Here is a 27,770-nt window from a genome sequence, read left to right on the forward strand (position 1 = left end):
TCTACAAAGACAACAGATCCAAAAGGTAAATAGTGGAAAATGTACATATTCATTATCTGAAATGTTCATTTATATTGTATATAGTAAACATTTGTCATCCAATTTAAATAAATGTTTATTTAATCTTTTATATTTGATCATTTCATATGCAGCACAAATTGCACCTGATTTTGTTCAAATTGAGGATGAAACTTATCTTCTAGATCAAGATGATGATAAAGTTTCCACAAAACTTAGTGAGGAGACAGCTCCATCATCACAAAAAAGTGATCAGTCAACCAAAATGAAAACAAGATACAAAATGGTTGCAAGGAAAAACAAAAACAAAAGCCTTGTTGTTGTGCCAAGTGGTAGAATTACAAGGAACCAAGGTAATCATAATACTTTTCTATTACACAATAAATATTACACTTTCAAATATACTAACATAAATTTTTTTAAAAACAATAGATGTTCTGTTAGATGAATCTAAAAAGGGAAGCCTGAAGAAGGATGTTGAACCTGCTAAAGAAACCGCAAAAATAGGACAGAAGAGAAGAATGTCTACAAGGACTTTTCCTATTCAAAAGGAAGCTGATGCACCACCTCCAGCACCTACTCCAATAAAAAAAATGGCAGGTGCTCCTGCTGAATATCCTCCAGACCAAGGCAAAAAGGGTAAATGTTCAATCTTAATGTATAGAATGATCATTTATGATGGTATATCATTAATGTTCAATTTCAATATATAGGTGGGAAAAAGAAAACTCCAGAAGAAGTGAAGAAAACTTCTAAGGTTGCTGGCAAAAGAAAAGCAGGTATATAATGATATATTATAAATGTTCAATTTCTATATATAGAATGATCATTTGAGAAAACAATTTTGTTCATTTTATCATTTGCTTACTGTACATTTTCAATACTTAAACAAAATTATATATTTAATTTTCAGATGTCAGTCCTGCCAAGAGAAATGCTGGAAAGAGAAAAAAAATACAAGAAGTACCATCAGATGAACCCTCTCAAGATCTTACTGATGAAAGTTCTACTGACAGTGATGATGATAGTGAAGAGTCAGTTTATAGAGCAGAAGCAGAGCCTGTCAGTGAGGATGATTATGAGGTGGAGGAAGAGGAGGAAGAGGAAGAAGTAAAGCCAAGGAAGAAACAGGCAAAGAAAGGGAATTCAGTGAAGGAAAAGGTTGAAAAGGAGGAGAAAAAGATGGTACTATATGATGAAGGAAATATTGAAGGTAGGAGAAAAAAGAAAATGAAAACTGAAATGGTTCAAGCAATAGAAACTGATGAAGTTGAGGAAATTCAGGAAGATGAATTTGAGGAAGAGAAATCTTCAAAGAGAGGAGGACATGTGAAGTTCATTGCATGGATAAAAAAGATGACACCTACCCAAAAACAACAAGTTGTTGATATAGGGTTAGGATCACTTCTTGACATTAGTTTACCTCAACTTGATCAAAAGTTCTGTAACTGGTTATTGGGAAGTTTTGAAGAAAATAGCCAGTGTTTTGAACTACCAAAGAATGAAAAAATAGAAATTGAGGTAGAGGATGTTAGGGTAGTTTATGGCTTGCCTACAGGAGAAATTCCAGTTGTTGAGCCAAAGTCTGATAAAATTAGTGAGGAGTATGCAGAATTTTTGAAGAAATGGAGAAAATCATGGTCAGGAAAAACTCCATCAGTGAGTCAGGTATGATCAGTTTTAAATTTTCATTTTAAATACATTAAATGATCAAAAGTATAAATGTTTTGTTCATTTTGTTTGCAGATTGTGAATGGATACATAAATGATAAATTCACCAACAACAGACCACCAAGTGAACATTTCATTACTAACTTTTTAGCAGTGGGTGTGAACTGCTTGATGAAATGTGTATCAAACAATCAATGCCATTTCAAATTTCTTTATTCTATGATGGAAAAAGAAAACATAAAAAATTTGAACTGGTGTCAGTTTGTATATGACTCACTTATCAAATGTCATGTTGATTGGAGAAAGCAGCAAGGCAAGGGGTTCTACAAAGGCCCTCTTCAATTTCTGATGGTATATTCTTAGATACAAAATGTTCATTTAAATTTAAATAAATGCACTTTTTTTATTGTTTATGTTCTGTTCCATGTTTTCTTTTTTCTTGTAGTTGTTCTATTTTGATAGAGTTCAGAGGTTAGACAAAAGGCCTCCAAGAACAATTCCTATCATATCTGCATGGAATAGAGACATGGTTCTTGAGAGGTTGAAGATTGAATTAGAATTGGGATTTGGGAGAGGGAAAATTCTACCAAGGATTGCTGTAGAAGTTGAAGAAAGTCCTAAGGTTATAAAATGATCACTTTTGTTAACATAAATGTTCATTTGTATAATCTGAAATGTTTAACTGCATAATTTTTAATATTCATTCATATAGGTTTTTATGGATGATTTTGTTTCCCTGGTAAAAACAACTTGTTCAAACCTGTCAAAGCTTTCTTCAAAATTGGTGAAGGCAAAGGATATCTTCCCTGGAAATGACTTGGTGAAAAAAGTTGATGAAGTTTTAGGAAAGGTGGCAGCTAGGGAACCATCAATTCTAAGCCAAGATGAAGAATTCTTTGGCAGTGAGGATTTCCTAAATGCACTTGCACAAGCTGAGAAGAATCTGATGCAAGGGTCTGAAAAGCAAACAACTGAGAAGCAAATGACTGGGAAGAAATTAACCAAAAAGGGAAAGGAAAAAGAACAAGAATATGACATCAGAAAAGCTTTCAGCTTGGGGTTGACTCCACCTTCTCCAGCCATTGGTAAATTCTAACTAAAAGAGACTATATATCCTAATTTTTATATGAAAAATTCTAAATTTGTGGTCTAAATTGTCCTAAACAGAAACAGGGCCCACCTCTTCAACACTTGGTGATATAATTGAACAACCAATAATTTCAACAAATGGTAATATGTTCATATATTTAATAATAATGTACATAAACTTAATTAGAAATGTTCATTTCTAATTATTATGTGTAAATACTATTAACTTAGTGTATCTCCAAAATGATGATTTATAATACAGCTGGAGAAAAGGATGTGGGTAAAACTTCAGCGGCTTCAGAACAAAGAATTGAAGAATTTTCTAGAACTGGTATAATGTTCAATTAAAAAGTGTAAAATGTTCATTTACAAACAAGAAATATTCATTATTAATTGTATTTTTTTGTTAGACGCAACAACTGGTTCAAAATTTGATGCTGACACTAGGTCAGATAATGAAGGATTGCCTAGAACAGGTATAATGTTCAATTATAAATACTCAAATGTTCATTTACAAAGAAATAATATTATATCTAATTAAATTTTTTCTTAGATGCAGGATCTGGTTCAGTGGTTGATGCTGACCCTAGGTCAGATGGTGGTGAAAAAAGTGATGATCCAAAAAACACAGTTGGAGGTGGAAAACAAAACAAGGAAGATGTTTTTGAAAAAACAAAAAATGATGAAAAAGTGGAGGGGTAAAATCCTGAAGACATGTCTTACTATTAGGGTTATGTAATTAGTAAGGATAAAATATCTAGATGGAAAAATTTAACTTATGTTACTATCGTGTTGTAACTTGAAACTGGAGTTTCTCAAACTATTGTATGTGTGAACATTATTTTGTTGAATATGTAATATGAATGTGTGGTTTATGTTAAATCAATATCTTTCATTTTATGAATTGAAAATGATTCAGGGTGTTACATAAGAAGCTTATATTTTATTAATATGTACTGACATTGTTTGACTTTTCAGTGAAAACAAGAAGACTGTTGCTTCATCCTCAAAAGTCACAAAAAGGTACATTATTTATATTAAGTAAATGTTCAAAAATAATAATGAACATTTTCATATACCTAAATGTACATTTGTGTTATGTAATATGACCAGGAATGATGATAAGAAAAAGTCAATTGCAGAAAAGAAGAAAAAAACTGAAAAGGAAAAGGTTGAAAGGTATAATTTCAAATTTATTTATATACACTCGAATGTTCATTTATGTTCCTCATAATTTTCTTAATTTAACAATATTTTATATTGAACAACAAGACCAAAACGCAAAAAGCAAACAATTCCTCCTGCTTTCTGATCTCCTTACTTGGTCAAGTACAAGGATCTGTTTAAAGATGAGAAAGCCATGAACCAAATTGCAGTAGACTTTGTTCTTGGTGGAAAAGATGAAAGGTAATTACTTACACTAATTAAACTTAAGGTTTAATATCTTTTATAAAAATATGTTCACATTCATATTATTAAATGTTCATAATGCAGTGCACTCTTATACTATGATGGCTTGAATCTCATCAATAGAAATGAAATGAAAACTCTTGGAGATGATGTTGAAGTGACAAATTGTGTCATAGATGGATGGGCAAGGTTTCTTAATCATAAAAAGCCGAGAAACAAGATTTATTTCTCAACAGTGCTTCATGTTAGTCTTTCTTCTTTTTTTATATTATTGATTCTATTTTCCTATGATAAATAATTGCTAAAAATTAATTTAACTTCTATATGTTTGTTTCTATTTCAACAACACATTATGTGCACAAATAGAGTTTGTCGAGAAGGATCATCAATGAAGACAAGAATTAATGCCTTCATAGAAAGAATTGACAATGAACTGAAGTTGAATAAAATTGACAGCATTGTTGGATATAAACAGGTATTAATTCTTGTTTAATACAAATGTTCAATTACATTCAATATATTGTCCAATAACATTATATAATTTGTTCAGGTCTTCTTCCCATTATCAACTTCTCAACATTTTTTTCTGTTGTGCGTCAATCATATAGAAGACAAAATTCATATAATTGACAATAGAAAACTACCAAAAAAGGTATCAGTCCAAGCAAAATATGAAGAACAACCAAAAATGATGGTGAGATAATATGTTCATTTATAGTTGGCTACATGATCAATTATATTTTATTAATTGTTCATGTCTTCATCACAATACAAACTTCTAAACAATTTTTACTCTTTTTTCTATCAGTTAAAAGGATTGGCAGAGTACATGAAACACCTTGGATATCAAGATGCAAAAAGAATTGAAGACTACACAGTTGTTTTGGAAAAGATGAAATGGCGTAGCAACAATGACTATACAAACTGTGGAGTTTACATTATGAAGCATATGGAAACCTTCACTGCTGATCCTAATGAGAGCTGGATTTGTGATTTAAAACCAAACAATGTAAGAGTTATAAATGATCAATTATTTAAGATATAATATTCATTTATGAAACAGTAAAGATTGTTTAATTAAAATTTGACAATTCATTTTGTTCAACAGGTGGAACAAATTAGAAATCTAAGGCTCCAATACACAGCAGAACTGATGTTATTTGAAGAAAACATTGAATCAAGAGCAAATAGAAGGAAAGCTAGAAAATTTGCAACTTTGTAGTTTCAAATGTTCATTTACAACTATGTATATGTTCATTTCTTATATATGACTATTTTTTTTTTTTAAGAAATAGACTTATGGATTTTATTTTAATATTATTGTAATTGATATTTCATTTTAATCTTTGAATGAAAGTTTTTTATATTTTATTTTAATATTATTGTAATTGATATTTCATTTTAATCTTTGAATGAAAGTTTTTTATAAGTTTTATAAATTGGATGTTGGTTCTTACTTTTGTTCATATACAAATGACTAAATAATCATTGATAAATGTAGAATTTTAAAACATATAAAATTCTAATGACTAAATAATCATTGATAAATGTATAATTTTAAAAACATATAAAATTTTAATATAAAGTTCAAATATACTAAAAATAGTACTATATAAAATATAATATTTATGTCTTTTACATAATAGATCGAAAATTCAAAATTACAAAATAGTAATTAAATCAACATTACAAAAAAGTCTAATGTTTATAAAGTTCTGGAATACTAATTATTTATCTTTATTAGCCAAACGTTTAGCTACACTTGTATCAAAAAAGGCTAACAACCTATCATACTTAGAAGAAATCTTTTTAGAACATAATTGAACATTTCTTGATTGAAGAATTGGAACACGAGCACCTTGATCATTTCTTTGACTGTGGGAGGAGTAACTTGAACATTCTGAACACAAAATCCTTGATCATTTATTTGAATCGTAGGAGAAATAACTTGAACATTTGTTGATTGAACATTCCTGGAGTTGGATATGATCATTTCTGGATTGGTGTTTGAACAATTCTGAGTTTGATTTTGAACATTCCTGGGAACAGTAGGTTGAATAACAACCGGAGATTTTGTTGACGCACTAGTATGAATTGGAACTCTTGGATTAATTTGAGAGTAAGTTTTAACACCAGAAGCACCTTTATTTGCACCAACATTAGAACGAGGTTGAACAGCAGAAACACCTTCAAGATTTAAATCCTTCGCCTTTAAAAAAAATTAAATTGATCATTAATAAACCAGTATATGATCAGTTACAAACACTTATACAAACAAATATGGAAAAAAAACCTTAGCAATAGATGAAATATCAACATCAATAGATATGATAGATGAAAGAGAGCTTTCACCAGTAGCCTACAAAAAAACCAAAAAAAAATATAAAAAATTAAAAATTAAATAAAAAAAAATTATAATATAGATCATAAATGCCAAAAAATAAAATAAATTTATAATCAATAATAAACAAACATACCTGATCAAAATCATTGGAAATACTATGATTTGATTCCTTAGAACTAGAAGGAATTTCTTCTACAACAGCTGATTTTAAGCCGATCTATATTTTTAAATTATAAAAATCAATATTAATAAAATATAAATAAAATGTTTTTTTGGCACATTTGAATTTACCTGAGCCCGTTTATTGCTCAAAACAATCAATTTAATGGGATCACTAATAGAATTAGCATAAGTAACAGCACAACCGTTCTCATCAAGTTCCTATTTTTTTAAAAAAAACATAAATGATCATTTACGAAAACTGAAATGATCAATTTGAAAATATGAAATGATCATATACTTGTACAACTGCTTGCCCTATACCCCTTTTGTAAGGAGTGTACAGAGACTTTTTCCTCTTGAAATTACCCTTTGCCTTGTTACACTGCTTCTCCAAGGTACTCTTAGGCCTTACATTCCTCTCACCTTTAGGCCTAGCTTTTGGAGGATTCTTGATCTCAAGATCAACAATTTCAACCTCTTTAACAGGTTCACTAAAGTCAATTACACCTGATACACTGTCAACCTTTTCTTTTAACAGATTGAAATAACACTCAACCTCTGCCCTTGCATTCAAAGAATTCTGACAACTTGTTATCAACTTAACAAACTTTCTGATTGTTTGTGACCTCCAAACACTAGTAGCCACAACATTTGTCCTCAAAGTAGGTTCTTCAATACCATGACTACACATGGCAGCCTTTGTCCATCGTTTCATTATATACTCTTGTGGAATATTACGCACACAATGCAAATGATATACTCGAATAGAATGAGAACAAAGTAAACCAGTCTCACTAAAGTACATGCATGTGCAACAAATTGCATGTGTTTCCTTATTAAAAACAACTTCATGCTTAATTATATCCTTCCCAGGCCTCCAAAGAAGATATGAATATTCTGGAAAACGCAAACCATTATCAACATGATCATAAGCTGTCCCCCTAATGAACTCCTCTTCAAAAAGCACATAAGCTTGAATAGTGTACAATGATCTTGCATGAACTAATATACCAATATTAGCAAAATCTAGGTGCCTATTACCCCTCAGAGTATTGTAATCTCTTGCACCTTCCTTACTTCTCCACTCAGAAATGACATCAAGAAAAACATGATAAAAATCACATAAACCTTGAGTCTTATTAAGACGTTGTGAAACTGACTTATTAGCAGTTTCACTACGTTGAGAAGACAATATACCACCAGACCAATACTTCTTAGAATAAGCAGGACACCACATTTCCTTTATTTTATACAAATCACATAACCAATCATCATTTTCACATTTGTATTTATCACACATCCTGTATAACAAAAATGATCATATATTAATTTAAAAATGAACAAAATATAAATTAAAATATGTACATTTGTATAAAGAATAATGATCATAAACAATATGGACACTAATAATATTATGATAACATACATAACAAAGTAAATTGTATGATCATATGTAAAACACTAAATGTTCATATATATATCACATAATAATCAAATATATCACATAATAAATATAAAAAATAAATACAAAAAACAATAATTTACCTTTTCCAGAAATATTCAAATTCAGCAGGAGTTTCACAATACTTCAAAAGATATCCAAACAAATCTGTAAAGCCTTCCAAAGCTCTCAATGCTCCAATGTGTTTCTTAGAATTTTGTTCAAGATGCCATACACATAAACGATGATGAACAGTTGAAGGAAAAATGTTTCTTATACCCGCTGCAATCGCTTGTGCTTGATCAGTCATAATTGTAATGGGACTTTTCCTCCCCATTGAGTGCAAAAATGTATCAAACAACCAATCAAAAGACTCGGTGCGCTCATTAATAATAAAACCCATACCAAACATGACATTGTTACCATGATGGTTAATCCCAACAAATGGAGCACATATCATTCCATATTTATTAGTTCTATAAGTTGTATCAAAAACCAACAAATCTCCAAAGTAATGATAATCTCTCATCATCCTACCATCACGCCAAAAAAAAAACTAACTAAAGCACCACTATCATCTTGTTCAAAATCATAATAAAAATCTGCCTCATCCACATGTCTCTTGGCAAAATATTTAATCAATTGGTTACTATCACATCCTTCAATTTGGGCAGCTTTTTCAGATGACAATGCATTATAAGCATCAGAAGCAGTAAAACAAAGATTAGGAGATCCCCCAACCTCCTTCTTTAGAACCCTCAAAGAATCAGTAACTTTGACTCCACTCAATTTCATTGTTGAAATGAAAAGAAGCTGCTCTTTATTCACATCTCTTTGAGACCTTATCAAATGCCTTTTTTCAGGAGGAATCATAGCATGATTATGAACCATTTCATGTCTTGTACATGTATAGACCCCTAAATGATCAATATGAAACTGCACAAAAGCTAAACAACCAGTTCGATGATCCAACTTCTCATAAATCCTTTTATTCTTACACTTATTATCTTTGAATCCCTCATTACAACAAACAAATCTTTTCATCAAAAAAGAATCATCTCTTCTTCTCTTACTCTTCCCAATTCGAATTCCAAAACCTTTCCTAAAAGCATATTCATTATACGCTTCGAAAGCTTCATCTTCAGATTTAAATTCTTTATCCTTTAATTCAGACTGTTCTGCTTCTAAATACATAATATCATCATTTTTTTCCACTGCACAATATACAATTATAAATGATCATAAAGAGTTTCATGAATGAACAATAAAAAATAAGTAAAATGTTCAATATCAAAACAGCACATGATCAATTGCAAAAAGAATTTCAGCACATAATGTTTTGAACAATATTTTCATTATTTACCACTACACATAATATCGATATAAAAATGTAAAAATAAATGATCAAAAATGACTTTAAGACTGAACATAAACACATTAGTAAGTATGAATAAGAAAACAAAAACGATTAATTGAAAGTATAATCTACAAAATATACGACAAAAACACACAATTCTAAAACACAGAGAAAACAACAAATGAAACAACAAATGAAGCAACAAAATGTTCATACAAAGTATAACAATCCAAAAACGTTCATCATAATGTAATCAAAGTAGTAAATTCAAAAATCGAAAGTGAATAATAATACATCAATTAAGTTCAAATTAACAGAGCATTATAACAGAACAAATTAGAGATAATTAAAAATTGCAAAATTATGATCACAATTACTCACATTGTTGCACAAACGAATCAACCAAACGAAGTCCAGAAGGAAACACACGCTCGCAATCACGATCAAAATCAACGCAATCTCCAGATGCAGAATTCGCCATTGATGATCGGTAACAATTAACGAGTTCGTTCAAAAAATCAAATGAAGAAGATGAAGTAGCGAGAGAAAAATGTAGATCAAAAATGGAGGTTGATCAATTGAAGAGAGAGAAAAAATAGGGTTTAAAATCATATATATACATAAATTGAATAATAAGAAACAAAGAAAAAAGGAAAAAAGAGGAAGAAAAGAAAAAAAGAAAAAAAGGAAAAAAAAAAGGAAAGAATCGCAAAAGGAAAGAAGCTGCACATGAGAACTCAATACCAGCTACAAAACGACGTAGCATAGGGGGGGTGTAGGCAACACACCCTACACTAGGGTGTAGGGTAAAATTCCTGAAATAATTTTCCAAAATTCGTTTCCATTTTTTGTGGTAATATGCAGGCCCGTTTCTTAGATTTCGGTGGCCTGGGGCAAAAACTTAAATCGGGGCCCTAATTCATGTATACTATATAAAATTTTAAAAAAATAGGTATGCAAAATGAAAATGCATATTTTATTATGGTTAATAATCTTTAAAAACATCAAATTTCATAAAACATTGAAATTACATTCCCGTAACTCTCGTTTTACACCAGCCGAACTATTCAAACTAAGTATTCAACCAATCAATTAGATTTTTTTTCCTCAAATTTTGTAATATTTGAATGAAAGTAGTTATACAGGTTAAGAAAAATATAATTTAATACAAAGAAGAGATTTTGATGAATAAAGTCGTGTATGCACCGTTCAAAAAAAATGTAGGGTATGCAAGAAGAATTATATATAATTAGATAAATTTCAGTTGAAAATTGAAAAGTAAAAGGACCGTTTATTATAGTTTTCATCTTCAACTGAATCGCGAAAGAGAAGAAATTTAACTAACTGAAAATTGTAATGAGATACATTTTGAAAAATAAAATTACCAAAAACGGGGGTACAATTAAAAGTAATGACATTTTTTTTTTGTTAATTAAATTCACTTGGTTAAGTGAATAATTTGGGCAAAAAAATTAGGGAAGAAATACGTTGACCAAATATGCCATTTGATATTTTGGAACTCTACACTACTATTGTAGTGTTGTACAATACACACTTGTTGCTTTCTTTCTTTCTTTTGTTTTTTTTTTTTTTCAAATGTATATATAAGTAATACTATTTAGTAAGAAGTACTACCTCCGCTTTATTTTATTTTTGCAATTTTAGCTATTTTTTGTGATATAAAAAATTACAAAGTTGCAAAAAAAATGAAACAGAGGTAGTATTTTTTTGGGGCCTTGTATTGTAAATTGAAGTTGGGCTTTTTAACAAGGGGCCCAGGGCAGCCGTCATACCCTTGCTACGGCCCTGGTAATATGGAGTATATATTGTTATCTAAAGGTAATTCAATGTTGGAGATTATGCGTTAATTTTTATAAGAAAAGTGTATGAAATACGTACTGAAACTGTATGATTTAAATTATAAACTTCACTATCATACACTTACATAGATGTAATACATTAACCTCGAAATAAATAAGATGGTTAAAAAAAAAAAAAAAAAAAAAACCCTTGTCCACAATGAGACCTAAGTCATTTAAACCCATTATATGGACAAAGTATGTAAAGTTTTTACCTAAATATATACTTCGTATGTAACATCCACCACAATATCCAACTATGACGTATTAAACGTAATAATGAGACTCGAACCAAGATGGGACTCCACCATCGTCAGACTTGATTCTACCCCGTGAAACTAGAATAATAGTTTCAGTGATTCAAGAATATGTATCTTTTAGGTATTCATGAATCAACAAAATAATTGAGTGAGTGGGCTCACAAGTGTCTTAGCTGGGGTTGTAGGATTGTACGTATATGAAGACGGAGACACCCTTCCGTGCATGCAAAATTTAATGCATGCTATTGCTAACAAAATCAAAATTCCCTGTACAATCCATCAATTTTTTTACGTTTTCTTTCGGTTTTTTTGTCGTCATATCTTTGATAACCAACAAAATAAAGGGATGTTCTGTTTTTTAGTCAGGATAATATTAACGATAACAATATTAATAATAGCAATAATGAAATTACCTTATTTGTTTTTTTTTTTTTACTTGCAACACTTTTATTTGTATATCTGTATTTATATTCTCTTCGCGAATGATTTTTAAATAATTAACTAAGTGTCTTCAAAAAAAAAAAAATAACTAAGTTTGATGTTTTATAAGTTAGGAAAAAAAAATAGTCATTTTAATTCTTGTTTGATTCACCTTATTGCATGCATTACTTTCAAAATTTATAACAATCGTGAAATGAGGAGTGACGCTAGTAAAGAGAACGCATATGAAATACTATGTATAAGTAAGGAAATTTTTTCTTGGTCCCCAATCATAATGACAAAACAGTATAATTTCAGCATATAGATAGAAAATGTGTAAACATTCTGTTAGAAATTGAGGAGCCCGTGAATTTTATGGCATGATTAAAGGACCATTCTTTTCAAATTTCATTTCATTACATGTCTTTCTTTTTCACTTCCCATCCATCATTCATGTTTTTTTAGCATCTTCTCCACTTGTTTCTATACGATGTTATCATGCCCTACATTACATTTTGCTAAATATGATTCTTTTCTCTTTTTATGATCATCAATTCCATAAAATACTCAAATTATAAGTGAACAATTATCATCTTTTTTGTTTTGAAGAAGGTTGTATTGTTCCATCACTTTGTTTTTGTACTCACATCTTCTGTCATTTCTTTATAAGTTTAACTATTTTGACTTTTTATACTATCTATATACACGTGTATTGTATAAACTTTAACTACGGGTCTGTTCTCTTACGTTGAAATTCAGTTCAGTTCAGTTCAGCTCAGCTTAGTTCAGTTCAAGTCAGTTCAGCTCAGCTCAATTCAGTTCAATTCAGTTCAGCTCCTAATTTCCTTCTCTTATAAAATATTCATTTCAGTTCAGCTCGGTTCAGTTCAGCTGAGTTCAGTCAATGAGAACAGACTCTAAATCTTTATTTATTTTCAAACTAATGTTATAGTGTAAAATATTTAAAAAAGAGTCTCAATTTGTATTTTTCAAATTGTTGCCTCACAATCCCTTATATCCATTACCATAACATTGGCAACTAGTAATAAATTACGGTAATATGAATGAATTTAAAAGTAAATTTGAAACAAAATATCAATGTTTATTCACCTTATCACTCAAGAAGACCCCAAATTGTTTTTCCCCAAATTGTCTATTTTTCATAATTTCTTTCCGTTTTCACCTAGAATCACCTCTCAAGTAGTAATGGATGGTAAAGCAAAAATTATAAAGAAAACACAAGTTTGAAGGATGAGATTGTGTTCCATGGAGCGAGATTGTTATAGGTTGTTTTATTACGGGGTACCATTTAAAATTCATTACTATCACGATCATAATTTACTGGCTATTAAACGGGTCCTCAATACTAAACTTTCGGGCATACAGTAATTTATAGGCATTTTATGTGGAAGTGATGAAAAGACGGCACAATATTGTGTGACCCCTTTATTTTTGTTGTTACACGACCATATTCTTCATGGATTAATACTAGTGACAATATATAGATTGTAGAGACTAGAGAGAGAGTATATATAAACAATAATAATTGAAGTTTGGGATGAATGATGAATCCAAGGATGCGACTGTTTTGATTGGAAGAAAGTTGAGGAGATTCATAGATTGGAATATGGATAGCATGATTGATCGCTAGTGGGATAATGATTTCTGTAATGCATGTAAATACTTGCCCCATGCTTTTGCTTTTTTTTTTTTTTTTTTTTAAGACAAAAATAAAACTAAAATATAAACAAAAATAAGAAAAAGAAAAATTCTACTCCTACTAGATTAGTTAAAAAAAAGATGATATGTTAGATTTTTTGTTACACTTTACAGCCTTTATTATTTTGGTTTTTCCTTGATTTTGTAGTTTGTCTAATGCCCCCCACTTTACTTAATATATTGGATTTGTCAAAGGTTTGCACATGATATAGGACCCCTCTTGGCTCCCTTTTTTTAACCATTAATCCATTACCCGACATGTCTTTTTCCGATCATTTTGACTAAGTTACAAATGCTTGCTCTAATCTCTACGTGTTAATGTATGAGCTTAGCTAATTCGTGAAATATTTGAGCTTGATTCGAAATTTCATGATCCCATACATCAAATCTTGGCTCGAAAATCTAATAAACATGCTCAAAGTAATTCTGAAATATTTGAGCTCGATTCGAAATCTTCAAGAGCCCATATATTAAATCTTGGCTCAAAAGTCTCGTAAACATACTCTAAGGGTAATATTCTAAATAATGTTTGTGAGAAGCTTGAGTTGTAAAATAGGATAAGTGTTCGGTTTCAAAACCATACCAATAATGCATGCTTGAAATTTTCAACTTAGCAAAGCTTAGCTTGTAATTAAATCATCTCAAGATTGGAAAGTCTATTGAGCCTAGCTTAAACAGTTCGAGTTTGGTCTTGGCTCAGCTCGCTCGATTATCACTCGTAAATTTCTTTATTATAGGGTAAACAATCAATTTTTCAATAGATCAACTTCTTTAATGATCTGAGTACAACTAACAAGATTAGGTTTCAAAGCTTTACAACGTATTGTGGAGGGATTTTTACGTGACAAGGATTAAACTCTCATAATATAATCTCTTATGCAAAGGTTAGATATTTAGTTTGAGATGACATGACACATAGTAATAAACTAGCATAGTGCCCGTGTGATGCACGGTTTATAAATCAAATTATTAAACCCCATAGGAAAAATAAAAATAAAAACAAAGGTAATTCATTTACTATTAAAGGACTTGGTTACTAATGGTCAATAAAAAAAAATTAAAGGAACGTTATTTGAATAGTATTTTATGTTATTTGAATTTCTTTTAATTTTTTATAATGTTATTTTATTAATTGAAAAATAATTGAATAATACTCCACATAGCTATATAAGAAGTGGACTAATTTATTTATATCTCCCGTTGAGAAAAAACTAAAATTTTCTTATCATACCATCCGCGTCAGTAGCTACAATCAATCTAATATATACATGTTTTATTTACCCGTCGCACTCATTAAATCTATAGACACAATAATAACCTTATATTTAATTTTATCTTTAATTTTAAGATTGGAAAAAAAAAATGAGTGTATGTAACAAACTAACAAACATAATGAAAGATGTAAACTAATGCAATCTATTATCGGGACATTGAATAAGCATTTTAAATATTTCCTAATTAAAGTGATATTATTGGGTTCTCAAATGCATGTCAAAATCACGCGTCAATTAGTGCAATTTATATTTATTTTAATTTGATATTTCAATTTTTAAGTATCTTAAAAAAAGCTTGCGGAGCGTTCGTTAGCTTTTGCCTTTTATTAATACATGAAGTAATTTTTATTGATTCGTGATTTCATTTTTCATTAATTATTAATAATTATTGTTATTTTTATGGTATGAAAAAACAAGGGTTAATTAAGCAAAATCAGGGCATAGTGCGTGTATCATAATTGATGTATATGTATACAACCTACCTTATTGGCACAACAACGAAGTTAATTGTAGGCTAGTGAAAATAAATGGAATAGTTAACTTTGAATATTATTTAATACTGCATGCTTTATTTACTATAACTACGTCTGCCAAAGGACTCCAACCTACTCCTCCAAGACTTTAAAACAACACAAAAAATCTTATCGATGGTGACCACGTTGAATTTGATTTGCCATATATATTAACCTTGAACTGACATAAAATCTCCTCAATTTTATATCAAAATATGAATTTATATTTTGTTAATGACTGTAGTTAGACATTAATTATAAATGATCGAATTTTGTAGGACCATTCATACCCAGATCAAGTGAAGAGTGGGAGTCTAAAGGTTAATTATTGAGTCAATTTTGGTGATCTTTGGTTGAGAAATGTTGGGGCAAAAAGAGATATCTTAGCTCTAAAATATGTTTAACTAGTTGAAGAAGCAAAATATATAGTTGAAGAAGCAGTTGTTACTTGTGTAAGTACGTAGTTGCTACATACCTAGATGTAGAGATATAACTATTTCCTTGTAAACTAGCTGATAGATATGAATAACTAATTAAGAATTAAAGTATGTGTGTTCGGTAAATTGTTTAGCAAACTTTTTTTCTTCAATTTAATGACCATTTACACCGCTAATCACTATCTTAACCACTATAGTGTTTTAATTTGATTAAACCACTATAAACTAGCTATTGCTGAACAAAGCTTAAATCTCTAATTAATGTAAGTGTTTGTTGAAAGTGGACTAGAAAAGAAGTTTGAGTCCAAACACTTGGTTAGTTTTGGTTGGGTTTGTCATTGACTCGGTTCAAAATTTGACTCTAGTTGTCACAATAGGGTTGTAAACGGGTTTATTTAGGATATAATAGGCTTAGTTTCATATTTAGTCGAAACTTAAAATTTGGTCTATTTTAAATGTTAGCTTATACATAGATTATTGTCAATCAATTCATAATCAGGTCATAACAATGTAAATTAACACGATCCGATCTGATCTAGAAAAAAATCGATTCAAATTTCGAATCTTATGGCGACAATAATTTAGCATGACTTAACTTTGAAATAAATCCAACCCGGTCCGAGTAAAATTATAACATTGTAATAATCATATAGATTATACTATGTAATCCAATAACAAGTTCTTTTTGGTCAGATCGAATCGGGTTAGTTTTTGACACCTTTAAAATTGAAATTAAGGTGAACTAAAAACAAATTTTATTGGAGTGTTAGTATTTTTAACACTAAACCCTACCTATGATTTGGGATTTTGGGTATGGGTGAATCAATAAAGGTTAAAAAAGTTTAATTAGCAAGAATATTACCACTTATTATTAGCATTACTATATAGTTGTCGTTGAGAAGAGGGCGACCAACTTTGAATATGGAGCAACTGATATCATACTCCAAGGCATTTACACCTTTCTTTTGACCATCCCAGTACTGGTCCTACTTTTTTAAATGACTTTAATAATAAAAGTATACCACTTTATTCAATCATTTTTTCTATTTTATTTTTGTAAAAAAAAATTTATAAATAATTTGTTGTTATTTAATTTCCAAGCACCACCCACCTACAATAGGTGGGTAACAATTTCAAAATTTCCAAGCACCCCACTGTCTCGGTAATGGGTAGGCACTGGCGCATTGCCCTTGAATCTCAATCTCTGTAATCACAGCAATCCAAGCCACTGTCCTACGGTACTATCACTACTACACTTAACATTATACGTACTCACAACTAAGTTTATTTAAAGCTATAGGACCTATCTTTTCTTCCACATTATTTAATTCTTTAACTGTCTCTTGTACTCGTCTCATGTCTCGTAATCACTATTTTCAGATGTCCGGAAAAAAATTTGTCACATGCACTGAAAATTTGATGTTTGGAGCAAGGATGAAAAGAGTACAACAAATATTAAGAGTAACTTCATACAAGTAGTTAAGTTGATCCTGTATTATAGTTTGAAAAAAATATGACTATTAATTTTGGACGAATGTATAGGTGAGTATAATTAATTTTGTATGCTCAATTGGCCTACACAGTTGAGCTGCCTAGTGGAGTGCCCAACAACTCCACTTTGAAGGATTAGACCGATCTTTAGAATCAAGGAGACAGGGCCATCATTATTTTCTCTCTCCTCCTGCTCACATTTTTTACACTGAGACTCAGTAAGCGCTCTGCATCAGAAACTTCAGTGTTACAGCAGATAAACCAGCAGCATTGTGATCAAACCAGGAAGCAGTAGCCAAAAAAAAAAATTTAAAAAAAAAATTGTAAAATTGAAGACAAATGTTTTAGAAATCTTAATTTAATGGCTAAACGAACCAATACAAAACTGTACAACCCAGAAAAATATTGAAGCAAACACATTTAAGACCTTAGTTAGCACAAACCAATCTCTCTAACAGTCTAACACTCCCCAACCCCCCTTTTTATCATCTTTACCCACCCAAAAAACATGCTAAAAACACTGACAATCAAGCTAGCTACTCCCAATTCTGATTACTTCGAGAGACGTAGCGAAAATTCTAGTAGTAGTACTCGTGTAGGAGTAGAGCACACTAAATACTAAGAAGATCTGGTGGTGGCGATTTAGGTGGTGGCTGGTCTTCCTTTGCAGGAGAATCTGTGGCGTCTGTGGTAATTTGTTGGGGTGATTCCAAGGGAGAGGCGTCGCCTTGCTTGGCAGATGCTGGTGGTTTCGGGATTTCCAACAATATTTGAACCACCTCTCGCATTGTGGGTCGTTCCACCGCCTGTTCTTCAACACACAACATGGAAACATAGAATACGTGCATCACCTCATGGAGTGGAACTGAAGGGAGTCTAGGGTCCAAGATTTTCAGGACTCCTTCCTTGTTCCCATCAGTCATTTTTCTCACCCATTGAACTATATCAACTCCATCACCAAATTCACCAACTGGCTTCCTACCAGTTATGAGTTCCAAGAGAACCACTCCGAAGCTGTAAACATCACTTTTCTCATCAACCTTCAATGTGTAGGCATATTCTGCATCATTAACCAAAAAAACACTAGTAATTAGCAACCAAAATACGCCAAACTATTGTTTCGTTTGGTTGTTATAGCTAATCAATATTAAATGATTAAACTCATTGAATAACTAATAACAAGTACATATCGGAATATCGAGAATCTAAGAATCCGTTTTGAAAAGATCAAAGATTAGTGGACTACTTTAGAGGCTTATCAAAGATAATCTTGTATTATTTAGTCAAATTGTCACTGACAAGACCCACTAAAACTAATTAGTAGGAGTAGTATTTACAGTATTAAGGTTTGATTATTTTCGGGATTTCGTTACAAAGTAGATCACTGTGCTAAAGCATAACGAAAGCGACAGAATTGATATGAACTACCATTAGGTAAAGTGGGGAACGCATCATAAATGTATTTCCTTTGTAAATTTAAGTCAAAAAAAGGCTATAGCAACAAGCCAGCATTGAGAAAGACATCCAAACAGAATCACAATCAACAACTTAATTCTTCTACACCAGTCAAATATCAGGTACACAAAAATTCAAGTAATTTGACAAAATAGTACTACCAAAAAGTATAAAACAGGCCAAATTTAGGCAGCATAATCATCATAATAAGTAGATTAATTACCTAAATTGCAAAGAAATGTTGATTAGATTAGATTAGATTAGAATTATTTATACCTGGGGCAATGTATCCATAGGAGCCAGCAATAGCAGACATGCATTCTGATGTGCCTGAATCTTGCAAGAACTTAGCAAGCCCAAAATCAGCAACATGAGCCTCATAACTTGAATCCAACAGGATGTTGTTGGACTTGACATCGCGATGAACAATCAACGGCGAGCAATCATGATGGAGATAGCAAAGCCCTTTGGCTGCCTCGATTGCGATCTTATACCTTGTATCCCAATGCAAATGACCGCCTTTCTTACCATGTATCACCTCACCTAAGCTTCCATTAGGCATGTACTCATACACCAATAGATTAGTCTCATGGTTCGAGCAGAACCCTAGTAATCTAACAATGTGCCTATGTCTAATCTTCCCTAGAGTCTGAATCTCAGCATTAAAACCATGATCATGAGATGAACCCCTACTCATTGCAGGAAGTCTCTTAACAGCAACTTGATCACCATTCGGCATATTTCCTTTGTAAACAATTCCAGCACCACCTTTCCCAATAATGTTATCTTCCTTCAAGCAGTCCAAAACATCATCTGCCGTGAAGTCTAACCGCTGGAAGGCGGTCAGCTTCCACGCTCTAGACTCGCTCGCTTTCTTAAGAGAACGAGCCTTGATGATCGCAGCAATTGCAAAGATAATCGAACACAACAGAAGACCAATGACCAAGAGCAGCTTCAATGAAGCAGATAAGCCTTTACCATGACCTTGGTGTGAAGAACCAACAACCCCATTTTCGCAAGGACCCAAATAAGGTCCACATAAATCAGGATTACCCAAAAACGAAGTATAATTAAAGTAGCTAAACTGCCCAGTTTCAGGTACTACACCAGTGAAATTATTAAATGAAAAATCAACTGATGTCAAACTTTGCATACTAGAAATTGAACCAGGAATACTGCCACTCAAACGATTTCTCGAAATATTTAAGTAATTCAATATCCTCATACCAGTAATCTCCTTCGGAATCTCGCCAATGAGCTGATTCCGACTAAGATCGACGAATGTAAGCAGCTTACACTTACTAATCTCAGCCGGAATTTCACCGGAAAACCTATTACTACTAAAATCAATTTTAGAAAGCTGTTGTAAATTCCCAATCTCCGGTGGAATACTCCCACTAAACTTATTCCCATCAAGCAATAACTTCTGAACACCGGAAAAGTTACCGATACTAGCCGGTAACTTCCCGGTAAGCTGATTATTGGATATCGAAATTTGACCGAGACTCGCTGCTACTGAACTCCCCGTCTCAGGGAAACCTCCGGTAAGAAGATTATCCTGCAACTCAACTTGGGTTAACTTAGGAAGACCAAACAAACCCTTTGGAATTGACCCGTTTAAGAAATTTTCACCCATTCTAACCCGGGTCAATGAGCTACAACTACCCAAACTCTCAGGAATCGGACCAAGTAAGAAATTACCCAATGTAATTAGGGTTTGTAATTGCTCTCCTCTGCATAAATTTGGGGGTAAACTACCAGTAAGCTTGTTAGAAGAAAGATCTAGAAGCTGTAATTTACCATTAGTACCCAACTTTTCTGGGATACTTCCTGTAAAATTGTTTTCCCATAGTTGGAGAACCTCCAACTCCGGTAAATCTCCGATAAAATCTGGCACGGCCCCGTGCAATTTGTTCCGAAACAGATTCAACAGAGTTAGATTCTTCAACAGAGAGAAAGAAACAGGGATCTCACCGGAAAACAGATTGTTCGACAAATCCATGGATTTCAAGCTATTTAAGGATCCCAACTCAGTTGGGAGTGACCCAGAAAGAGTATTCACCTGAAGAAACAAAGTATCAAGTTTCTGGAGTCTTCCCAGCTCCGCCGGAAGTTCGCCGGATAACCCACAGTTAGCACCGTCAAATCGAACCAACTCCGTCAAGTTTCCGATCTCGGGTGGAACCCCACCGGAGTAAGCATTAAAGTACCCAATGTAAAGCTCTTTTAACGAGGTTAAGTTACCGATTTCCGGCGGTATTTTCCCTTCAAGCTCGTTGCCGGAAACTGCAAGGTACTCAAGCTTCTCCCATTGGCCGTACTCCGGAGGAATCTCGCCGGAAAAGTAGTTACCACCCAAGTGAAGATGCCGGAGCTCCGACATCTCAACGGCGGACAACGGCAAAGGTCCGGTGAGATTGTTGTTGTACACATCGAGAACATTGAGCTTTTTTAGGGAAGAGAGAGAAGAAGGGAAGGTTTCATTGAAGATATTGTTGGATAAGTTAAGATACCGGAGTTCAGTTAGGAGGGAGACAGACGGCGGAATAGGGCCGGAGAAGGCGTTAGATGCTACAGTGAGGTTTTGAAGGTTGGTTAAGAACCCGATGTCAGGGGAGAGGATTCCGGTGAGGTTTAAGCCAGAAAGGTTGAGAGAAACGACGGTGGAATGGTGGGTTGAGGTGGAAGAGCAAGTGATGAATGGCCAAGTACAGTGGTGGGTAGTGGTGTTCCAGGAGGAGAGGGCAGCTTGAGGGTCGTCTGAAATGGCGGATTTAATACCCAGTAAAGCTTTGTGTTCTGGTAATGTTTTGCCATTGATGAAATGAAAGTGGAAGTGAAGAAGAAGGAAGAGGAGAAGAAGAGGGGTTCGCATTATTTTATTTCTGGGCTGTTGTTGTTGCGGTTGGAGTTATTGTCGGTTGATTTTAATGGCGGAAGAAGAAGGGGGGATTTGCAGGTAGTGAGAGAGAGAGAGTGAGGTAGGAGGAGGAAGGGAGGGAGATGGAGCTAGAAGTAGAAGTGAGGTTTTTAAGTGAGTAATTCCAATTTCTGTTGCTTTTTTTGGATTTTGAAATTTTCTTTTGGGAGGGTGATTTTTTATTTTATTTCGGTTTCGGGGTTGTTTGTTTGTCGTTTAGTTGGGGTTGTTTGTAATTTTCTCACTGTGCTTTCTACCCACATGGAGCATGCATATTTTGCTTCTTACCTAAAAGTTTTTATTAAAGAAAAATTAGAAAAAATAATCTCAATTTTAGGCTATTTGCATTAGATAATGCTAAGTTTTTACCCCGTATTATTTTTAAATTATTCAAACTTAGAGAAATTATTTACTTTCGTTGAACCTATATGGTCATCACAAACTTTTAAAAAATCAGGTGTACAATAATTATTGTACATCCATTATAAAGATAGCTTAAAGTGATTAAAAGTTACCTCTAAAATGAATAAAAGTTACCCCAATATGCGTAAAAGTAACCCAATTCAAATAAAAATTATCCACACTTTATTAGCAAAGAATCACATTTTAAATGACTAAAAATCAATTATTGATGATTGAATGTAATTAAATTACCTTTATAAAACTTTTCTTGTTGTCTATTTATATAAAAATTGTATTATGTTTAAAGTTACCCTAAAATTAGCTAAAAGTTACCCTTATACTGCTCGATGTACACTAATATTAGTGTGAAGCGGATGTATACAAAAGTTTATGTTAATTGATAGTTGGAACCTATAAAAAAAAAAAAAAAAAAAAGAATGTCCATGGTTAAAACTGGTATGCCAATTTTCCCTTTAAATTTAGATCAAATTTGTGAATTTTAATTATATTTGAACATATTTTGGCTCACTTGACGTTGTATGTGAGTAAATGTGCTCATAGAATTCGACTTTTTGTTCATATGACTATCTGAGAGTACGTTTGCATTGCCTACCATGAGGCAAAAAGGCATCATCACACTACAACGCATCAACATTTGTAAGCTATAACAATCACATCCTAACTTGTAGATTATTACTCATTGAAAATTGATCGTAGATTAAAAATGAACTATAATACTCTTAGGATCTGTTCTGATTTAATGAAAACAATTGAACTAAACTGAAGTGAATTGATTGGAACTGAATTGAACTGAGCTGAAGTGAACTGAATAAAACTTAAATGAATTGTTTATAAGAGAAGGAAATTAGGAGCTGAACTGAAATGATTGGAACTGAACTGAACTGAATTGAAATAACATAACCATGTTTGTAATACTATTCTGTGTTTATATACTTGTATATGTAATTATATGAAGGGTAAGAGTAATGAGATGAGATATTGGAAAATTGACACAACCCAAAATTCTAGATTCTAATTTTACTTTGAATTAAATGTTTTGAAGCATATATAATCAATATCAAATTATTTTCCTTCAAACAAAATTAATCCCCTGACTACAGGGTTTGGGACATCCTGTTGACTTGACCTCTACCCCCCACGGTTTCTACAGGCTTCTTAAGGACAATTGGATCATGTCCTTCTTTTCAATGACTCATTAGCTCTAAGTACTATTCGAGTAGATGGCTTATGGCACTAGGCTAGTGAACACTATGGGGTCGGATGGACGATTGAGCTTCAAAACCATGGTAAAATGGAGGCTGGAGGGTTCTCAGGAATAGCAGCTTCAGCTTTGCAAACTGAATTTTGGGCTTGCCTTTACGCCTTAAGGCGGGCCAATGACAATGGCTACCAGTCAATAAAAGTTTTAACTGACACTGCTTTACTTGTCATGGCTATTAGAAACAAGAGTCCCTCGAATATTCACCTTCTCTGGACTTTGAAGGAGATTATATTAGAATCGGGAGCACTTTCCAACATTGCATCATTCTCAAGGTTGATAGAGCGGAAGTCCACACCCTCCACCAAATAGCCAACCAGTGTCGGGTTACTCTGAATAGTTTCTCCAATACGGATGTTTTTGATTTTTTTAGTTTTATTTTTTTCCTTTGTTTCTGTTGTCATAAAAAAAAAAAAAAAAAAAAAAAAAAAAAAACCAACTAAATTGTATCGAACCAATTGACTCAATAATAACTTGGCTCGCCATAACGGCATAACTACTTGAACTTAACCCAATTCAAAAATGTTTTCATTTAAATCATTTCCCATCCTAATGAAAAATAGTTGTGATTAAAGATGAAATAGGCGTCCACCAACCCCACAAAATCACCAATCTCGTGTGATATAAAAAGAAGGTAAGAAAATCACATATGATGATATGAACCATTAGATTAGATCATCTACTGAAAAGCTAAGTCAGTCAAATTGGTTAAAAAAAAAATAATAATATAAAATGACATAATTATTGGTGAAATTGCGGTGTGACAATGTCACAATGCTAGCTAGTACCGTTAATCAAAGTGAAGCAAGGACGTGTTCATAATTTTACGACAAAAGACTCACTTTCTAAACACCTTTTACATACTTTAATAAAGCTTATTTTGGTAATAAGATTATTGCAATGTAGATAACGAAATGTTATTATGGAGAGCATCCAATGTCCCCCCAATTTTAATTGTATTTCAACTTTATTAGCTTTCCTTTATGGCATGATTGAGTACATAAGTTTCATATTCATCAAAATTATGCTTAGAAATAGTAATTAGTTAAAGGGAGAGAACTTTTATCAAGTCATATCAAATATTTGGTATCAAATTTATCTAAATGCATGGATGATTTTAGATATTATGTAACCATCTTTTTAACCCCAGATTGAAAATATTATCATCATTTTCCTTTAATTATATACTTCGTAGAATTAATGATCAATTAAATTATAATACAATGTGTACTTGGTTTATCTTTTACCCCCTTAGTACTTGAAAGAGCGACCCATTTGACCTAATTTTAGTCCTAAAAAGAATGACCCATTTGTTTTTCCCAACATCTATTAAAATCATAAAATTGCCAATATATCCTCAAATATTTTTGTCATGTAGCTCCTTCTCCTTACATTTTACCCTTGTATTTTTTCAGATCATTGTGCCATCTCTCTACGTATTAATTGCAAATTATTGTTGACTTGTGTTTTTCCATACATTTGAACTTGCAAATTAAGTTTCTTTATACCCGCAAAATCAGCCCAAATGGGTCGTTCTTTAAGGGACGGAAAGAGTAGTTTTTTTATTAATCAAATCATGAAAAAAATAATTAGTACAATAATTTTTATATTTGTGATCCCATATTAAATATCTCTATAAACTTTATCGATATTCTAAGATACATACGAGTATGTGAGTATTACTTTAATTTTTTACTTTAATTTTATATGAATGGGTTATGACTCGCATGCAATGTATGTTCGTGTTCGTTATCTTAGTCGATATATATATATGAAGTACGGAGTAACATTTGTAAGGAATACCATGTCATAATTAATTATTGGCAAAATTAAATTGTGTTATGCTATATGTAAATTCTTCTTTTATTTCAAATTAATTATTGCAACAATTAGACTTTTATATTAGTACATACATAAAAACCTTGGCCGTACATATATTTTTTAAAAAAAACCCTTTGGTTGGGTGCATGAAAAATCCTAAAAAGCATGGAACAATAAAAGTATGCCGCACTAAAAATAATATTTGAGATGAAATACATTTTAATTATTGCATTACCAACAAATTTTAAAAAGACTAAACAATAATAGTATGCCGCGAAACACGATAAATTCATGACCCCAAATAAAATGTTTAGTGGAGAAGTGTCATGATCAATTTCAACAATCAAGTAGATATTATACACATCACTGGGACATTTTCATGCATAGTTTGCGTTATTTGTATTAGACAGATTATTAGGAGAAGCTCCCTTGGGCCATGGATTACTATAGATTATGAACATCCTTATCGATCATAATTTCATGAATAAATGTCTTCCATTACAATTGGATTCTCTTAAATTGGACTATATATCTCAATTATTTTTAATATACGTATGGGCGTTAATAGAGTGAGCCAAGATCAAAGTCGAGGTTGGTTAGGCATTCAAGTTCAGCTCGTTATTACACTTCTTGCGTGCATGTGAACAGGAGGCCAGGCAAAGTTGAAGCTATTCCGAGCTTCCTTTTTAATTAGAGTACGTTCAACTTTAATAAATTCACGAACTTCTCAAGTCGAGCTTGTTGTGCTTGCCTCATGAAAATTTGATTAAGCTCGAACAGTACAAAATGACATAGTCTCAAATGTTTAATAACACCTATACTTGCAAAGTTGCAAGTGGAAAAAAGATCTTTTAATTTTAACTCATCAAGAATACTTACTTTTCAACTAATAAGCTTAAAACAGTATTAGGTAGCTGTACAGGCCTTAGCTTGACTAGGGGCAATAGCACTGTGGTTGGTGAATGGCGATCACTATTGCATGGACAAAGTTGCGTACTATACAGGCCTACAACCTAATATAAGCTACATGAGCACCTGATGTTCTGTGGAATATTCGCTATATATCATTGCTCTACTATTCGATTTGGGACTAGAGCAACACTATAAACACAACTATCATCCTAATGAGGTCTCCCCGTATATACTTATATACTATTGGACGCTTTGTCCCTTAATTAGTACTACCTAGCAAGGCTTCCTTCAAAAAAAAAAAAAAAAATCTAACTATACAATTATCTGATTTTATTTATTTTACTACGTAGATTTAATCCAATTCGTACCGATTAATTTGACAAATATTGATCATATGTCGTCGACAATCACAAATTCGGGTTGAATACACTCTACAAAAACAAAACAAAACAAAGAATTGACACACACACACATATCATCTCGTCTTGTGTGTGGCCGGTCACACCGTATGACCACTTAAAGCAACCCTATAATTAACATTAATCGAATAACCCCTATAATACTGATCGAGTAACCCCTATAACAATGACCGAGTGTTGTTTTAAAGAATACTACAAGAAGGGGGGTTGAATTGTAGTATGAGAATTTAGCCAAACTTTTTGCGGAATTAAAATTAAGTTAGCTAAAGGAACTGAAAGATTAAATAAAGGAACTAAAGAATGCAAGAGAGATTTTACGTGGAAAACTCCTTGACCCTATCAAGGAGAAAAACCACGACCACTTGGGATTTTGGGAAAAGAATCTTCACTATGACAGGGCAAATGATCTTATTACAAGTTAACGACTCAAACTCAAGTTCCTCTACGAACTTGAGACCCTGAGGAACAAGTCACCCAACTTGTTACTCTTCTCTTCTCTTTCTCTCTTCTCACTTCTCTGTTCTCTCTTCTCTTTCTCTTCTCTTTCTCATACACAAGCGTTCACTCGAACTTCCCCATTCCCCAAATTACAACTCGAACAATAAGCAAACTATAGTATAAGAACATTAAGAGCACTCTAATGAACTTGTGTGGAATTGACACTTGACTCGATTTGAAGCTTTAAAACTTATGTGAGCAAGGGTGATTTTTTCCATCTGAAATCAACAGCTATTTATAGACCAAAATTCTTTTAGGAAAAACTTCTTTGTGCAGCAAATCCATTACGCCACTACTCCAACCCACTAAGAAGATCATGTTCCTAAAATCAAGGAAACATGAACTCCTCAATGTGCAAGACCATGACTTGAAGAAAATCATGGAGGAGTAGGCCGCAAGTTTGTAGAAAACGTGGGAGATTTTATTTGCAAAAGATATTTTTAGAAAATCAGAAATAAAATCTTTTTGGTTAAGAAAAAGATAATCGTTAAAGATTTAACCACTTTCCTAAAAACTAGCATGCACAATTTTATCTTTTTAGACCAATTCCACACAGATTTTTCGAGTGCAAATTAATATCTTATACTTACGTAAATCATA

General features: G+C 32.2%; 4 protein-coding genes and 2 long non-coding RNA genes across 7 annotated transcripts; 3 read left to right on the forward strand and 3 right to left on the reverse strand.

Annotated features, from left to right (window-relative positions):
* Positions 1–435: 435 nt before the first annotated feature.
* LOC110706434 lies at positions 436–2,785 on the forward strand. Its single transcript, XM_021884356.1, has 6 exons — positions 436–657; positions 732–797; positions 932–1,686; positions 1,765–2,040; positions 2,135–2,311; positions 2,402–2,785. The coding sequence occupies exons 1-6, from the start codon at positions 540–542 to the stop codon at positions 2,783–2,785; spliced, it is 1,776 nt and encodes a 591-aa protein (XP_021740048.1). The 5' UTR covers positions 436–539.
* Positions 2,786–3,072: 287 nt separating this feature from the next.
* LOC110706396 lies at positions 3,073–3,664 on the forward strand. The gene is made up of 3 exons (XR_002508336.1): positions 3,073–3,109; positions 3,189–3,254; positions 3,332–3,664. It is a non-coding gene; the product is annotated as an uncharacterized LOC110706396 (long non-coding RNA).
* Positions 3,665–4,758: 1,094 nt separating this feature from the next.
* Positions 4,759–5,470, forward strand: LOC110706294. 2 transcript variants are annotated; one of them, XM_021884188.1, is made up of 3 exons: positions 4,759–4,882; positions 4,997–5,197; positions 5,297–5,470. In XM_021884188.1, exons 1-3 carry the CDS (start codon positions 4,877–4,879, stop codon positions 5,408–5,410), a joined length of 321 nt encoding a protein of 106 aa, XP_021739880.1. In that variant the 5' UTR covers positions 4,759–4,876; the 3' UTR covers positions 5,411–5,470. The 2 variants fall into 2 exon arrangements, with proteins under 2 accessions (XP_021739880.1, XP_021739878.1); XM_021884186.1 differs by lacking the exon at positions 4,759–4,882 and having other exon boundaries at positions 4,892–5,197.
* Positions 5,471–5,892: 422 nt separating this feature from the next.
* On the reverse strand, positions 5,893–7,453 carry LOC110706397. The gene is made up of 2 exons (XR_002508337.1): positions 6,666–7,453; positions 5,893–6,547 (listed from the first exon to the last, which is right to left on the reverse strand). It is a non-coding gene; the product is annotated as an uncharacterized LOC110706397 (long non-coding RNA).
* A 955-nt stretch (positions 7,454–8,408) lies between these two features.
* On the reverse strand, positions 8,409–10,553 carry LOC110706398 (protein FAR1-RELATED SEQUENCE 5-like). Its single transcript, XM_021884323.1, has 2 exons — positions 9,874–10,553; positions 8,409–9,349 (listed from the first exon to the last, which is right to left on the reverse strand). Exons 1-2 carry the CDS (start codon positions 9,971–9,973, stop codon positions 8,664–8,666), a joined length of 786 nt encoding a protein of 261 aa, XP_021740015.1. The 5' UTR covers positions 9,974–10,553; the 3' UTR covers positions 8,409–8,663.
* A 7,240-nt stretch (positions 10,554–17,793) lies between these two features.
* On the reverse strand, positions 17,794–22,210 carry LOC110706399 (leucine-rich repeat receptor-like serine/threonine-protein kinase BAM1). The gene is made up of 2 exons (XM_021884324.1): positions 19,196–22,210; positions 17,794–18,524 (listed from the first exon to the last, which is right to left on the reverse strand). The coding sequence occupies exons 1-2, from the start codon at positions 21,792–21,794 to the stop codon at positions 18,076–18,078; spliced, it is 3,048 nt and encodes a 1,015-aa protein (XP_021740016.1). The 5' UTR covers positions 21,795–22,210; the 3' UTR covers positions 17,794–18,075.
* Positions 22,211–27,770: the final 5,560 nt, after the last annotated feature.

The sequence above is a fragment of the Chenopodium quinoa genome, unplaced genomic scaffold, assembly GCF_001683475.1.
Source record: "Chenopodium quinoa cultivar QQ74 unplaced genomic scaffold, ASM168347v1, whole genome shotgun sequence".
Classification (NCBI taxonomy): domain Eukaryota; kingdom Viridiplantae; phylum Streptophyta; class Magnoliopsida; order Caryophyllales; family Amaranthaceae; genus Chenopodium; species Chenopodium quinoa.

Coding starts and splice junctions, on each gene's coding strand:
- LOC110706399 (XM_021884324.1), bottom strand. CDS start 21,794: ATGCGAACCCCTCTTCTTCTCCTCTTCCTTCTTCTTCACTTCCACTTT. Junction 18,525..19,195: donor CTATGGATACATTGCCCCAG/GTATAAATAATT, acceptor TTAATGATGCAG/AATATGCCTACACATTGAAG.
- LOC110706434 (XM_021884356.1), top strand. CDS start 540: ATGTCTACAAGGACTTTTCCTATTCAAAAGGAAGCTGATGCACCACCT. Junction 1,687..1,764: donor AAACTCCATCAGTGAGTCAG/GTATGATCAGTT, acceptor TTTTGTTTGCAG/ATTGTGAATGGATACATAAA. Junction 2,041..2,134: donor GCCCTCTTCAATTTCTGATG/GTATATTCTTAG, acceptor TTTTTCTTGTAG/TTGTTCTATTTTGATAGAGT.
- LOC110706294 (XM_021884186.1), top strand. CDS start 4,943: ATGTCTTCATCACAATACAAACTTCTAAACAATTTTTACTCTTTTTTC. Junction 5,198..5,296: donor GTGATTTAAAACCAAACAAT/GTAAGAGTTATA, acceptor TTTGTTCAACAG/GTGGAACAAATTAGAAATCT.
- LOC110706398 (XM_021884323.1), bottom strand. CDS start 9,973: ATGGCGAATTCTGCATCTGGAGATTGCGTTGATTTTGATCGTGATTGC. Junction 9,350..9,873: donor TGATTCGTTTGTGCAACAAT/GTGAGTAATTGT, acceptor TATATTGTGCAG/TGGAAAAAAATGATGATATT.